General features: G+C 44.4%; 1 protein-coding gene and 1 long non-coding RNA gene across 3 annotated transcripts in view; one reads left to right on the plus strand and one right to left on the minus strand.

Annotated features, from left to right (window-relative positions):
* Positions 1-15,183, minus strand: part of LOC106515880 (uncharacterized) — a 123,034-nt gene that overhangs the window by 20,805 nt on the left and 87,046 nt on the right. The window lies entirely within an intron of this gene.
* irf2bp2a (interferon regulatory factor 2 binding protein 2a) lies at positions 141-2,621 on the plus strand. The gene is made up of 2 exons (XM_014005927.1): positions 141-1,321; positions 1,483-2,621. The coding sequence occupies exons 1-2, from the start codon at positions 523-525 to the stop codon at positions 2,196-2,198; spliced, it is 1,515 nt and encodes a 504-aa protein (XP_013861381.1). The 5' UTR covers positions 141-522; the 3' UTR covers positions 2,199-2,621.

The raw sequence follows: 15,183 nt of genomic DNA on the forward strand, positions 1-15,183 counted from the left end.
TATATATATTTAGAAACCCGTTTGGAGGCGGTTAATATTAGGCGCGTTGGAGGGCAATGCAGCGATAACAACAACAGTCGGAGGCGGCAATACGGGTGCTGTTTTTGGCAGAAGCTCATGTGATTTAAAAAAAAAAAAAGGCTGAGTGACAGAGGCTGCAGTAAAGTGGAGGGGGAGAGGTAGGGTTGTTGGTGGTGGTGGGGGTTCTGTCGAAGAAATCAAGTCAATAGAAACTGAAGTGGAAGCAGGCGTGGTGACGTCACTGCTCCACATTGAGCCAGTAGTAGAGTCGTCGTCGGCGGAGATAGATAGAGGAGCGCCGGAGTAAAGTACACACCGACATGAACTTCTCCCTCTAAAACTTCAGCCTCTAAAAAGTCGGGAGAGGACCAGTTTTTTTCCACCTTTTCTTTCCGACGGAACTTGTTTGTTTTTTGGTTTCATTCACGGGGGAAAAAAAGCAGGAGGAAGACATTTTGGGGTGTTTTTTTGTTCCGTTTCGAACGGTCGACGACGAGCGAAATGTCGTCCGCGGCGGTAGCTGCTTCTTCCAGGAGGCAGTCGTGTTATTTATGCGACCTGCCCCGCATGCCCTGGGCCATGATTTGGGATTTTACCGAGCCMGTCTGCAGGGGATGTGTCAACTACGAAGGAGCGGACCGCATTGAGTTCGTCATCGAGACGGCCCGGCAGCTCAAGCGGGCTCACGGGTTCCAGGAGGGGCGGTCTCCCGGGCCGGGGAAGGCGGCGCAGCAGCTCTCCGGGAAGGACATCCACGCCGCGGCGGGCGACCCGGGCTCCCGGCCGCCGCAGCCGCTGGACCGCTACCCGCTCTCCTCCGACCGCCCGCCCAGACTGGGTCCAGAGTACCAGTCTAGCAGGCAGGCGAACGGCATCCCGGTCCCGAACGGATTTCCTAAACCCGACGAGCCGCCCGAGCTGAACCGCCAGAGCCCGAACCCGCGCAGGAATAGCTCGGTCCCGCAGAACCTGATGCCTATCGTGAACGGGAGCATGCCGCTGCACGTCAACGGGAGACCGGGCCAGATCATGGGGCTCCCCTCCGGCAGTCCCGCCGACCTGGGCAAGAGACCCGCCTCGGTGTCCAGCACGGAGCACGACAGGGAGGCGAAGGAGAAGCACAGACCGGACAGCCTGACGCCGGAGATCCCCGAGAGCCACAAGCAGGACTGGAGCAAGGGCAAGTCTGTGAGGGAGCTGATGGCTCTGCAGACGTTCGACAACAGGTACAAGAAGGACCATGCGGCCATGCAACAAAGGGTGATGGGCTACGAGAGCAGCGCCACGGCTTCCAAGTCAGGTAAAACATCTGCTTTTATTTTTATTTCTCATAAAACACCAGGGGGGGATGTGGGGATTTCACGTTGCATGGATGATCGTTTTGCCTTTTGGCTTTGTTCTGAGAGCAGCAGAGAGAATGTTGCAACTCAACTGTTTTCTTTAACCCTTTCCCTCCAACAGACAGAGGAAAACATCCCCGCATGAAGAGAAAAGCCTCGCCTGAACCGGAGGGCGAGGGCACCGCTGCCAAGATGAACGGGGAGGGACAGCAGTGGCTACCACCGCCCACCGACGGCCTGAAAATGCCTCCAGTGCCCCCGCCGAACTTCGTCCCCCCTCCTTCCACGATATCCCCCCACCCGCGCACCACCCCGCCCGAGGCGGCCCAGAACGGCCAGTCGCCCATGGCCGCGCTCATCATGGCGGCGGACAACGCGGGTGGGAACAGCTCCCCCAAGGACGGCAACCAGGTGCACTCCACCACCCGGCGGAACAGCAGCAGCCCGCTGTCGCCGTCCTCCATGAGCCAGAGGCGGCTGCCGCAGAGGGAGGCGTCCGGCGCGGGCACCCCTCAGGTGCCCGGCATGGACCAGGTGCACCCCCCCAGCATTCCGGACTCCTCGGTGCCGGGCAGCATACCCCTGTGCTGCACGCTGTGCCACGAGCGTTTGGAGGACACGCACTTTGTTCAGTGCCCGTCCGTGCCCTCGCACAAGTTCTGCTTCCCGTGCTCGAGGGAAAGCATAAAGCAGCAAGGCGCCACGGGCGAGGTGTACTGTCCGAGCGGAGAGAAATGCCCCCTGGTTGGCTCGAACGTACCGTGGGCTTTCATGCAGGGGGAGATCGCCACCATCCTTGCAGGGGACGTCAAAGTAAAAAAGGAGAGGGACCCTTGATTTTGTCTGAACACTTTCTTCGGGGAGGGGAGGCCAAAATTAAAAAAAAAATGAGTATAAATATATAAATATCACATACATACCATTCAAAACAAACTAACAGACTTGTACATATTGGACCCAAGGGAAGAGTATACTTCGTAAACATGGTTGTATAATTTTTGATTTTTGAATACATTGTGTTTCTATATTTTTGAAGATAAAGGTATGTACTCATCATAATGAACTACGTTCCCCTTTTGTTGATGTTTAACAAAAAATTCTTGATGTACTTCTAGGTCTGGTGGCAGTTCCTGTTTAACGTAGAATGTGACTAATGCTACTCTACGAGCACTTGGCAAAAACTAAAAATGCTTTTAGCTGTACTTGTATGCACTTGTTTAAAAAAAATTGCCAAATACAATTTCTGATCTTGTATGAACACATTGTGTGAGCTTGCTTTCATTTGAGTTTTAAGAGATGTTTTTTTTTTTTTCTGGTGGTGATGACGTGCAGGGCTTGTTGTGGCGGCTCAGGGGAGCTGATTTACGCTGCACGACACGAGTGGAGCTTAAAGCTGTAGGGTGGGGGAGGCGTCTGCACATTTACACTAACGGGACAAAAACAAAGACCGAGTTTGCTCCATTTTTTTATTTATTTTGATTGCAAAGCAAAGAAAGAGGTGCCGAGTCATGTTCAACCCACTGGAATCTGATGAGTCACTAATAGGAAGGTGCAACATGAACACAAGTTTCTCACACACTTTGCAACACATTTAAACTCAATCAGCAAATTAAATATTTAGAATAAAAGGGCCGTCTGGTCAACATTCACCCAATTATGAGCACATTTTGCTCTTATTTAGATAAACAGTTCTCATTGCTCTGAATCATATCCAAATGTAAACAGAAAAAAAAGTTAGCTGGTTTTACAAGCTGAGCTGCATGTTTTTACCCTTTTAGGACAAAGAGCCCCCGCTCGCTCTCTCTCCTGTGCTGCTGCACCAACATGGAGGATGTTGCGTAATTTCTTCCTAACATTCAACCGAGCGCAAAGAAAACAAACGTTTTAGTTTCGTTTAATGGTTTCAGCTTAAATCCAGGCAACTGACTGGAGATTACCTGACATCCCTGTCACCTGTTTCCTTATTTTTACCTTCTGAAACTGTTTTAAAACGAATAAAAACAAAAGTTAAGATTAGCTGAATGCTTATAGTCGGTGGTTGTTTATGTCTCTCTCCCTTTTTTCTGTGGAACGTTATCAGTTGGACTTTAAAACCAGGAACAGAGCCCACTTTGATAAAGACTCCAATCATGCCATGGATTTTCTTCTAATTTTTTACACACACACACACACACACACATACATATCCTTTGACCTAACTGTCCCCCTTATCAGCAGTCAAATCCAACACGCCGCTTCTGGGAAAAACAGTTTTTTTTATAACCCGAGCTTAAAGTGTGACTCAATAAAACACAAAAGTCCATTTCTCCCTCTCGCTCGCTCGCTCTCCCTGCCCGTAAAGATTTACGTCAGCAGAGCCAGTACCTGTTTGTTCAGCGGTGATTAAAATAGCCTGTATCTAATACAGTAATAGCGTGTCCCTGGAAGTAGGGCTGTCATAACACAAAGCTCATGCGTTGCGTAGCTACCGCTGCACAACATATGCTCCRCTGCAGCTTGTTGATTCATGCAAGGAAGCACATTATGGTTCATGATTAAATTGGGTTTTTTTGTGTTTGGTTTTACACCACAATCGAAGGAAGYTGTCTCCTCTTTTTCTTGGTGTGATTGCAGCCATTTGTGGTTAATGACTCACAGGTTTTCCCTTTTGTTTACAAGAACCTTTTTTATATTTAAGCTGGTTTTGATGTGTTGTTTTACCCTGAAACTACCCTCTCAACCAAATCAGCCATTTCTGCTCCTTCTTTGCCAAGTAAAACCCTCCTAGAGCTGAAAAACGTACTTTAAGCCTTAAGATGAAGCTTTTAAAAATACGACGTTAAGATTTATACATAGAAAACTCAAAACTAATATGAGAAGCTCAAACTTTCATTATGACCTGCATAAAAGCAAAGATGTTTATTTAAACTTTTATGGAGTTTTTATCCAAAGACTAGTCTTTTCTTTTTGCTAGTTACCGAAATTTGACAGATTTTTATAAAAATGTTGAATTTCATCAATTTTCAATGTAGCAGTTTATGATTTATTTGCAAAACTGCACTTATTTCCTTCAGCAATGTGTTTCAAATGTCAAATTCGAAACAAATTTTTCAAAAAAGGCAAAGAAACTGGACTYCTATTCTGTAATCTCAGATGTTTTGCTTCTCGTCCGATAAGATCCTTCAGCTCCAAAGTAAAATTGTGGATTTCCGAGCTAGATTTAAAAATCTAATTAGCTGAGAGTTTGCACCAGCATGCTTCAAATGGGTTTACATTTATAGAGAAAAATCACCTTGTGTGGCTGGAAGTAGGGATTAAGGAAGTGTAAACACTTCTGCRTAAACACTTCTTCACATATTTGCATAAAATTAGTCATAAAACAGATTGTAGTTATGACTAAATKACATTAATGTCCATTTAGGTTTTGGTCAGAGAGTGGCTGGAGGTAAGACTAAAGAGCTGCAGGGTTGCGTGACGTTTCACCCAAAGATTGAATTTCATGTTGCCTCCTCGGCTTCTTTAGGACTTTTTATCTCGGTGAGGCCACGCAGTTGGCTGGATCCGAGTCAAGCGTTTGAACAAACCCCAGACGTTCTTTATCAGGCTGCTGCAACACACACACTAAGCAATCAATGGTCATAAAAGTCCAGCGTGGACGATTGATTTACCTGACACCCACCGTCCTGTTAATCAAGCTAAGTGAACGGCAACAACCGACGAGTGAAGCGGAGCTGCTTTGTTTCGCACGGCTGTAAATGGTTAACCCGGGCCTTGCGCTGGTTGTACACAAAAATGTTGACGTTAACGGTCGTAACTCAGAGGTCATGTGCTGTTGTTGCRGCGCAAAGTACAGTTTTTTTTAAGCTTTGCTACAGTTACAACAGAATATCAGCTTCAGATACTGTTTTTGCTCCTGTCTGCAAAGTATCTAAACCACTTGACAGATTTGAGTGAAACTAAGAAAACAATTGATGTATATTTATAAATTATTAACTTGTGGAGTCAATCCCTTAAGTTAGCTAACACTTAAATGGCTTTAACTCTGCTAGTTTTGCAGATATGAAGCCGAAGTTTGGTTTGGTAGAACCTGAGCGTCATCCTAAACACTGTTGAGTAACGTGAAATGAAAATACTGTAACAACTGTCGTAAGGTTTGACTAAAGTGACTCCTTTCTCATTAAAAAAGATGATTTTAATAAATAAACCTCTACCATTAAATAGTAAAAAGCGCATAACCATAACACTGACAACATTTTTGCTTAAAATGACTGCATAGTTTAATCCCGAGGCGTTTATCTTGCATTAAAATGTTGACTTTAGTCCAGTAGGTGGGYGGATGGAAACATGAAACACTCAATGCAGCCAGCTGTTTCACCAATGAATCTATGTTTAGAACATTAAATTAAAAAAAAAGGCACGCTCGTGCTGCAGTAATCCCCTGAAAGCGAACCGAGACTGGGACGCGCCAAAAGGAGGATCTGGTCCACATTGCTCCACTCCCAGTATAACCGATCCGCCCGGTTAATTTTAGACCTGTCAGGGAAAACAAGGTCACGGCAAATGTTGTATCGAGGGCACGCTCAGATCTGCCTCTTATTTTCCTTTTCATCAATCAAAGCTTTACCCCTCCACCCTTTGGAGCCGGGCTCAGAGRCTCATGTGAGGCTGGTAATGATGGCTTCTCTCCTCAGCACGGAGGGAGAAGCTCGARCTCCAACCGGCAATTAGGAGGGAGCGAGGCTAAATCGGCAGGATGTGTAAAATTTCCTCTCGGATTCTTGGCTCGGCCCGTAGACGTTGGGGGTGGGTTGACATGTGACCGGCCTGTTTACCGCTGCAGAAAGTTAAGATGATTACGACGCTGAGAGCCAAACGTGTTTCTGCTCTGACTTTTTACGTTTTTTATTTTTTATTTTTAAAAAACGACTGTTCTCATCCCAATTTTTGCAATTATTTCCCTTTTATGGCATTTTATAAACCTGTACTCCATTTTTCATGTCTTCCTTTTGTTTTAGTCGTCTGGTTACACTCAGCTTCCCTCCATATTCCTACATTTCCTCCTTTCTGCTGTGACTCGAGCCTGTGAAATGGAAATCAGGACTCAGTCTCTCTCCCCCCTCCTCCCTTCTTTCCAGACATCAGAACAAGGCTGTGCCTCCAATGTTTTTCTCAGATCGTGGAGTGCTGCCAAATCTTATAAGTGGAGCAGTGAGAGAGAAGAGGAGGAGGAGGAGGAGGAAGAGAGTGAGCAGAATGCAGAGGGGAAGAGGAGTGGAGGCGAACAGGACAAAAAAAGATGAAAGGAGAGAGGATGACAAATGAAGAAGGGATGAGGCAACGTGAGACGAGGACAATGTATGGGACCGATCCAAGAGCATTTGGGTCTTTTCTCATATTTATAGCCGAGCCACAGCACAATTACAGCTTTTTTTTCTGCTGAGCAACTACTCCCAGCTTCTGGCTCAGAATCAGATGATAAGATGGCATGCTGCGACTAAATGAAAAATAGGAAGCAAGAAGGGGGAGTGTTATCTGTCGCTATCAAGAATATTTACTTCACAACATCATGGCTGTACAATAAAGCCCACAGAATGGGTCTAAATCTGCTTAGATTGTGAAAAAAAAATTAAATTAAAACCAATCCTCTGCTGCGTTTCTTCCAACGTCAGGATCCTCGTTTCAACTTTTGACACGGTGCACTAAAGTTAGAYGTTGGTGTCAATATGAGACGTTCTAAAATTAAACAGGCGAGCAGATTTGGTCCTGAAGAACCGGCTGCCCTGTGGCTAACCACTTCATCAACACAGATTAGGATAGACCTTTGGAAAGTACTGGTACAAATCAAAAATACAGGCTGCGTAAAGTCGGCGAATAAGCTTGTGGTGGTTATTTTACCCATGTTCGAATTTTAGTTTTAGTTTTCATGGAAACAGAGCAAAGCCAAAATCAAAACCYTTGGTTAATTTAAGCCTTGTCCACATGGACCTAAACATGGCACCGTGTCTTGAAATGCCTTTGTCCACACAATAACATCCCAAAAAGCTGCAGTGACTATGCCAGGCCTGTGCGTGGCGCTGTAACGCTGCCAAGAAAATACATTAAAAACAGGAAACAAAGTGCAAAGCAAAATGTAAACACATTATGGAGGACAATCGAGGGTCGTAAGCTAGATTAGAGGTGGGCGTTTTGGCCGTCTACATTAAAACACAAAGTTTATGCAACGCTGAAACAATAAACTTTTGCGTACTAACAACAACAACAAAAAAAGAACATCCTCTTATATGTTTTATTTGCAGAGACACGAGGACGGAGGTTTACGTGACTCCCCCAGCTCCCCTGCCTGAGATCCTTGTTTAGTCAGCTGGGAGCCTGAACTCTTAAAAAAAAGAGTGATTTCCTGTGAGCTCCATTTGTGAACGGCCTCTAAAGCTGAATGATAACTCAGAGCGCAGAGAAAAAACAGGACACAGAACAGTTACGGTGAACATCCGAAAGCAGTCAGGTTTTGGATTTAAATGATCCGGTGGTCCGATGAAAACACTCGTTTTCTGGGGTTTGTCTTCAGATCTGTGCTGATGTATTATGGGGTTGTTCAGGAAGTYGAGAGCCTCTATGAATGTTGCAAGACAATGTGCTATCTCAGGGATCGGCAATTTAAACGATGGAAGGGGCACAATTTAGTTGTTGACACTACCAGATGGCCAAATGTGATAAAACTACCATTTTAAAAAGGTTTGTGTATACATGTTTATTWAACCAACACAGTGCAGTAAATCAATATATTGCATGCTCATTTGCACACAGTACAACAGTTGTWCTCTTGTTTAATAAATATGAAAACAAGACATTTTATGAAAACAAAAATTAAACACTCACACTTGAGGTCAGACTCCTGCATGGTTCTGGTTCTGRTAAAAAGTCACTTTTGTTTATGTGTTTGCAACATTAGTAAACTTCTCATAGTTAGCTTTGTGCAACGTGTTTTAGTGGAGACTTAGATTAAAATCCTCCAATGCAGACAGCGTCTCTAAGTAGACTAAACACATAAGTTTGCCTTGAAATTCTGTGAACCGGTAGTCTACCTCCCATTTCACCTGAAACATGAGATTTTATCTGTGCAGTTTTCTTTCCAACATGACTAAACGTCTCTTCCTTGCTGGTATATAAGATGGGTGCACAAGGTGGCAAACTTTGTCATTACAACCAATCCAACAGTTTTGTAATTTTCAATTTGAGTGCCTTTTTTTTTAAGTAAAACAAAATTTTAAAAACTGGCAGGTCAGATGGAAGTCCTTCCACAAATTTTCTGCTATTTGACTGTCATATCTTTATAAGTTTTGATGGAACAGTCGTAAAGATGGTCGTATTTCCTAACAGCCTCAACTACCCCTTTAGCTAGCACAACAGCTAGCTTCTGGAACTGTAGTAGCTGAAGCTAAAGAGCTATTTCATGAAACAAATTTCTGAACAATCGCAAGTAACTTGACAGTGTGGGAAAGAAGTTCTCCAGGTGCTTGTGCTCTGAACGAGTTCTCACACAATTATCACGCAAAAACGCCGCTGACGTCTCAGAACGTTAGCCATTACATCGTCAAAACTCACAACAATCGAAGAAAGTCTGAAAGTGCTCCAGTGCAGCATTTTATTTTTGGAACAAAGCAACATACGGGAAGTAATATATAGGTAGAACAACTTTAAAATCGATATGTCCGACAACGTTAATATCATATGTTTCTGTGGATTCTCGGTCATCCAGGACATGGAAAATTCAAAGAACAAAGATGAAGCAACTGGACTTCTGTTTTGTAGCTGAAGACGTGGAGCTACGAGATTTAAACTGCGTGACTCGAGGTTAGTGTCAGTATTATTGGATCGATCTGATCACCCCGCCTCACTGATGTAAGTCTGATGAAATGCAACACTGCAGTTGAAAAACACCAGATATGTATCCAATTCAGTACCACATACTGAAAAGCACCGGGTCGGATTTGCCTGCAGTGTGAACGTAGCCTATGTTCTGCATGAATTCAGTATTTGTTCAAGGTCCTCAGCGTGTTGTACTTCTCCTCTCATCCTCTGGAAGCCAAGCAKTCGTCAGAAGATAAAAAAACTTCTCAAGATATTCTGACACGTTTGTGTTTTATCTGGAAATATGTCGTGTGTATGTGCCCACACTCGCCAAAATACACATTAAAACCCATCCGCCGACTTACAGTATTTTCTTTGTACATTACATAACTGAGTGGGAGTCATTTTCTCCTCTCGGTGTTAATGTTGTTGTCAATCACCGCTTTAGTGGCAGCCACTGCACAAACTCCACGGAGGCAGAACAAAAGCTTTTATCGCCTTTGTTCGGTCTGCCACGCCAGTCAAAACGCTGCCTTTCACCTCCACCTCTTGTTCCCCCCATTTTCTGTTTTGTTGAGTACAATTTTCTTGAGAATTGTTTACATTGTCCCCCAGCCATGGAACATTTGAGACGAGGAGGAGGAGGAGGTCAGGTCAACGTTGGAGAATAAGCAGGGCCTGTGTTTGACAGGTGCACTCTATTATTGGAGCCGGCGACTTCGAATGCGTTACACAACCGCGCAGGTTTATTTAGACTGCCGGCAGAGCCTTCGGAGTATCTGATAACTTGGGCAGAGCATGTCCCAACAGGTGTCGGAAGGGGATAATGGTACAGTAAATAGGAGAAGGGGTTTTTATAGCTCAAGGTTGATGGGCTGAAACCCGACGCGGACGAGAGGTGGAATCCTTAATTCTGCAGGACTGGCACAAAATAACCTGCTATTCGTATTTAGCCGCCGTGACTTAAAAGTATGCTAATAACAGGTTGCRTTTGATATACTGTATACACGTCTGCTACTCTGTAATGATATAATCACAGAGCCGAAACGGCAGCTGCTCCCCTCTTTCCCTCATCCTCCACTTTGGCTGGAATGTGCAAGGGTGGGGAGAAAAAAAAAAAGATCCAATGTCATCCGGAGTGATGGAAGCTTCTCCGCTGAGCCAGAGGGATATGTTCGGAGCAGGGGTGGGGGTGAGGGAGAGCGGATATTTCTGGTTGAGTGTGAGTTTGAGTAAGTCTGGGCACCAAGCCAAGCATGCTGATGGAGGTGGTGGGGTGGGGGTAGAAACTCTTTTAGGTCTGGCTATCCATCAGCTCCACTCGCACACAGCTGCTTCTGGAAAATTCTGCACCCTGCCCCACTAAACCACCAGGCATGACATGAATAACAAGAATGGCCCTAGCCTTCAACAGTGGACACTTTTCCTTTTGACGTGGGCCTAACAGACTGGTACAAATGCCCTGGCCTTGCACATAGTGGAAAAATCAACAATGAAGGGGACGCCGGGGCACAATGTGGAAATGAAATCCCGGGTTTAGAAAGCTTTGTTTGGACAAGTTGACCCCGAGGGCTTTGCAAAAGGCCACGTAACAAAATGCCAGCTGATATGTTTTGATGAGGGGGTTACTCGTTCACCAGCCAGTCACTAATTTGAGAGCTGGGAACACGCCAAATTGCTTTCCATCAACGTGGAGCTATATTTTTTATTTTTGCGTGTGTCAGCGAGGTCAAAACAAACCCGAGATTTAAAGCGACATGTGCTAGCTGGTGCGCCGTTCCTAACCTGGCACGTCGACGGACGCCCCGGGTCCCAGCAGGATATATCGACGCATATCTCAAACTTTAACAACGTTTTTATCAGAGGTTTATAGTAACTCACTACATTTAGTTCGTTACAGTAAAGTAGTTTTTTTGATGATTTGTAATTTTACCAATTACTTTTTTAAAACAGCTACTTTTACTTTGTGACATTTTAAAGCTAAAAATGATAACTTTACTTCTTTACTTTAAAATGTAACACCCAGTAGCTCGTTACAAAATTAAATATGTTCAAAATCATCATGAAAGATGTTTCTGTGCTCTAAAACATGAAGTGCTGAATTTACTCCGATAAGTCATGTCAGCTGGCTCCACTAAGAATAGTTGAGTAAATTGAACAAAGAATATACATTTATTTATACATCCATATTTTCAGTTACAGGTTGAGTCATTTCTACCTTCTCCTCTCTGTCAACGCTCTCTGGTTTCATTTAAAAGAGTCGAGATCGTCAGATATTGTCCAAGATTAAGCTTCAGGGTGGATATAGCTCGCTCACACCGAGGACCTATCCACGTCATCATTTACCCAGAATGCTTTGTGTGTAAATAAAATGGCTCCGTCCGTGTTAAAATATATTTTTTAAAATTTACAAAACTAAACAGCCTACAGTATTTTTACAGTCTTTATTTTACAGTTATCAAATAAAGTCTAATATTACAACTAATCAGGGATTAAACAKATTGTTTCCAGGTCTTGTTGCACCTTTAGTAATGAGCTACCCTGATCTTACAGGGTTATTAGCTGTGCACAAACCTCTCTGGTGTTGACAACCATGTGAGGACACTGGGCCATGGAAGCTGTTCTCAGTCTTTATCCGTGGCCGATAAAGAGGTGAGTCAGCCTCCAATCTATCCTGGTCTCCTCCTCCTCCTCTGCCCAGGCGATACCCTCCCCCCAACAACCCCGTCATCCTTCTTCTCAAGGCCTTATGTGTACATTCAGCACATGGTGGACTGTATAAATAGCAGCAGCCGCGTGGCTCGTCGCTGACACCTGACATTTCCATGCCCCAGCCCCACCGACGCATTTGGCCGCTTGGCACGCATTCCTCTCCCGGGTTTATCCATCTGTTGATGCGAAGCCCAACACCACCCCACCCCCCACGCCGTGTTCTCGTAACACAACACGAGGCTCGCCTTTTCCCTCTATTCATCGTAAACGCAAAGCGCCGCATGGCACAGGCTCTGCCCCTCCCCTCCTGTGTGTTTTTCTCTGGCTCCACTCCCTCCCCTTCGTGTCATCTTCTATAACCCCACCCCCCTCTTCCTCCACACATCCCTCACCAACAAACACCGTCCACCCTGGTCATTAGTCTTCAGATTGCCGTTCGGCTGGTCTCAGTTACCCGTAAACACGGAGCGCAATAATGAAACAAAAAAAGGAGTGAGATGGAAATTGCGTGAAGCTGGAAGCGGCGGAGCAGATTGGGAGATTGTGTGCAGGCAGGGTTCTTCCTGGCTGCCTTCCAGGTTCCTCCAGCAGCGGCGGCACTGCAGCATGTCAATATGTCCGTTGCCAAGGAAACAGGAAGAGAGCACACACCAACACAGTCCAAAGAAAGCCTTGTTGCTATACACCCCCACCCCCCATCGCCCCTCGTTTCAAGCTGAAAATGCTCAATAAAACCATAGTCCTGCATTCTGCAGAGGACACAGAAACCCGAGACCACGGGTCCACCTCGGCTTCCCACCGGTGTACGTTTCCTGTTGGGGGGTCTGCGTTCGCCTAAAAAGGTTTCAGGCCTTAACTTGGCTGCGTTCACTCATATGTGCAGCGAGCCGCTCGAGAATCATCATCCAAACCGAGGCTGTTCAAAGAGTTCGCTACAATTGTTCATAAACTTTACACACAAAAAAACAGCTTCAAAAGATTGCACTGTAACTTTGATGTTTTATTAAAAGTGCACGCACAAATCGATGAAAAAAGGATAAAACTCCGATGATTAAACTCTTTTTTTTTTCTTTTTCTGGCTGAGATAAGTTTCTCGGCGCTTCTCGCTTGTTTTATTGACTCGTATCCTGCGGTGAGCGGCTTGGGCCGAGAGTTATTCCAGGTCAGACGTTGCGAAAGAAYGACCTCTGATCCGACAGGCAGGCGACATAAATGGTGTTTTAGTGAGTCGAGCCACAAAGTGTCACAGTAACCTATCAGCCCTTCTCAAGCTGCGGCCTCCTGCTTCATGCATGCAGGTTCAAAAAAATTCTTTTAGTTTTTGGCTAAAAAATACTGGTTAGTTCTATTGTTTAGTTTTGGGGGGAYTGGAAGCAGCTGTTTCTTCTTTGTAAGCAGAGGTGTTTAAAGTTACCACAGCAAAGAAACACTTCATTTTTACCTCTGCATTTGTGCTCATCGTTACTGCAACAGTTTATGTTTTTAGGCTACTGCTTCTAAATACATTTAAAAATAAAAACCCTCAACAAATATGTTAAGTTTTTAAACGCCACCAACGATTTAAATGTCTCATGAACTACTGGATGAATTTTAATGAAATGTTTTTGGAGTCAACTCAATTTTAAATGGTTGAAACTCAAGTCAGTTTACTTGAAATTGACATAAAATTTGGTTTGGTAGTAGCTGAGACTGACCCCCAACTTCTAATCTGAGCAGTAACAAATTGCACAAAGTTTTAGCCATACAGAATCAACTCCTGCATGTCAGCAACGTGGACTGGATCACTTTTAATTAAACTGAGACGGAATAACTTTCCAATTCAAGATGGCCGCCAGAGCTTATCAAATGAGTCAAAACAAAAATTACAGCAACTGAGTCCATTATAAAGATACTGAGCTAAATTTTGATGTAGTAGTAGCTAGGAGTATAAGAAAATATCGATACTTTCAAAATATCATAATATTTCATTTCCTGATACTGTACTGATTTTTTGTTAAAGCTTAATGGATGGATGTTGTAAGAAGAAATGTAAGATACAAATGAAGTTCTCACTTCTGCATAAAAATAAATTTATGCATGTTTTAAAAATTAGAATAGTTTAGGAACAAAAAAGGTGATATATCGCCTTGCTTACAGTATTGCGATATATCACGATATATAGGGATGCATAAAAAAATTTCAGTCGATATTGATATCCGATATAATTAATGCTATTATGGCTGATGACTGATATTTACCGATATTACACAAACACACAAATTATATTATACATATACACACAAACACACATGGGTCTTTTCGTGATATCGCAAATAAACAACCAGATCTCTGACATGGTTCCCTCTTCAGTCATTCCTGGCTGCAGCGTCAATATCACTATCATGATCRAACAGATGCTGCTCAACCAACCATCTCCCCTCCCAAAACAGAAACACAAAGSTAAAAGGTGGAAAATCAATACTGGATGTTAATATCGGYCCAGTTTTACATATCGGACCGATACCGATATTCTAAAAAATGACCAATATCGGCCAATACCGATATTAATGSCGATATATCGTACATCCCTACTGATTTATCGTATCGTGATTCCTGTGTCATATGTATCATATCACCAAATTCTTGCCAATACACAGCCCTTGCCTCATATTAGTGTTAATTTCAAGGTTGAACTGAAATAGTTGCGTCTTCAGTCAAAGTCTGGACTGAAACGCGGCGGGTGACGTGCACTCCTTCACGCAACGYCGGGGCTTTAATTATATCGATGTATTTTTCATCCAAGCGGGGTTTTTCTACGTGGAAGGACAGTTAAAGGACGGTTCTGTCTGAGTCTGTCAGACACACCTAGCTGGCACTTTTATCCCCGCCTGTGCTCGTCGTATCACTGAAGTGTGTGTGTGTGCGTGCCAACTATAGCGCCTCTTCAGAACTCTATCCGTGGCTGTGAGAGGTCGAACAGCTGCTGCTGCAGTGTCTGAGCTTGCTCAGGGATGCAGATGAAAGTGCTGATGTGTCCTGTTATTTCGGGCGGCGTGGTGCCCTCGGGGGGGGCAGAGGAATTTTTGTTTCTCCCYATGCCCCCTCCTTGTTTTCTTTTAGAGGGTGTGCCCAGAGGGGAGTTTTTTTYTTCTTCTTCTCCTCCCAGAATTCAGTGCGACCCTTGCTGCCACATGGCGTTCTGGGAGTTCTGAAGGACAGAGGGCAGAACTGCTGAGTGATGGGCGCAGGGAGACGAGACCTGCTTTGGGATTTTTTTTATAACTCAAAGGAAGGGTGGTGGGGG

This window comes from Austrofundulus limnaeus, unplaced genomic scaffold, assembly GCF_001266775.1.
Source record: "Austrofundulus limnaeus strain Quisiro unplaced genomic scaffold, Austrofundulus_limnaeus-1.0 Scaffold33, whole genome shotgun sequence".
Taxonomy (NCBI): domain Eukaryota; kingdom Metazoa; phylum Chordata; class Actinopteri; order Cyprinodontiformes; family Rivulidae; genus Austrofundulus; species Austrofundulus limnaeus.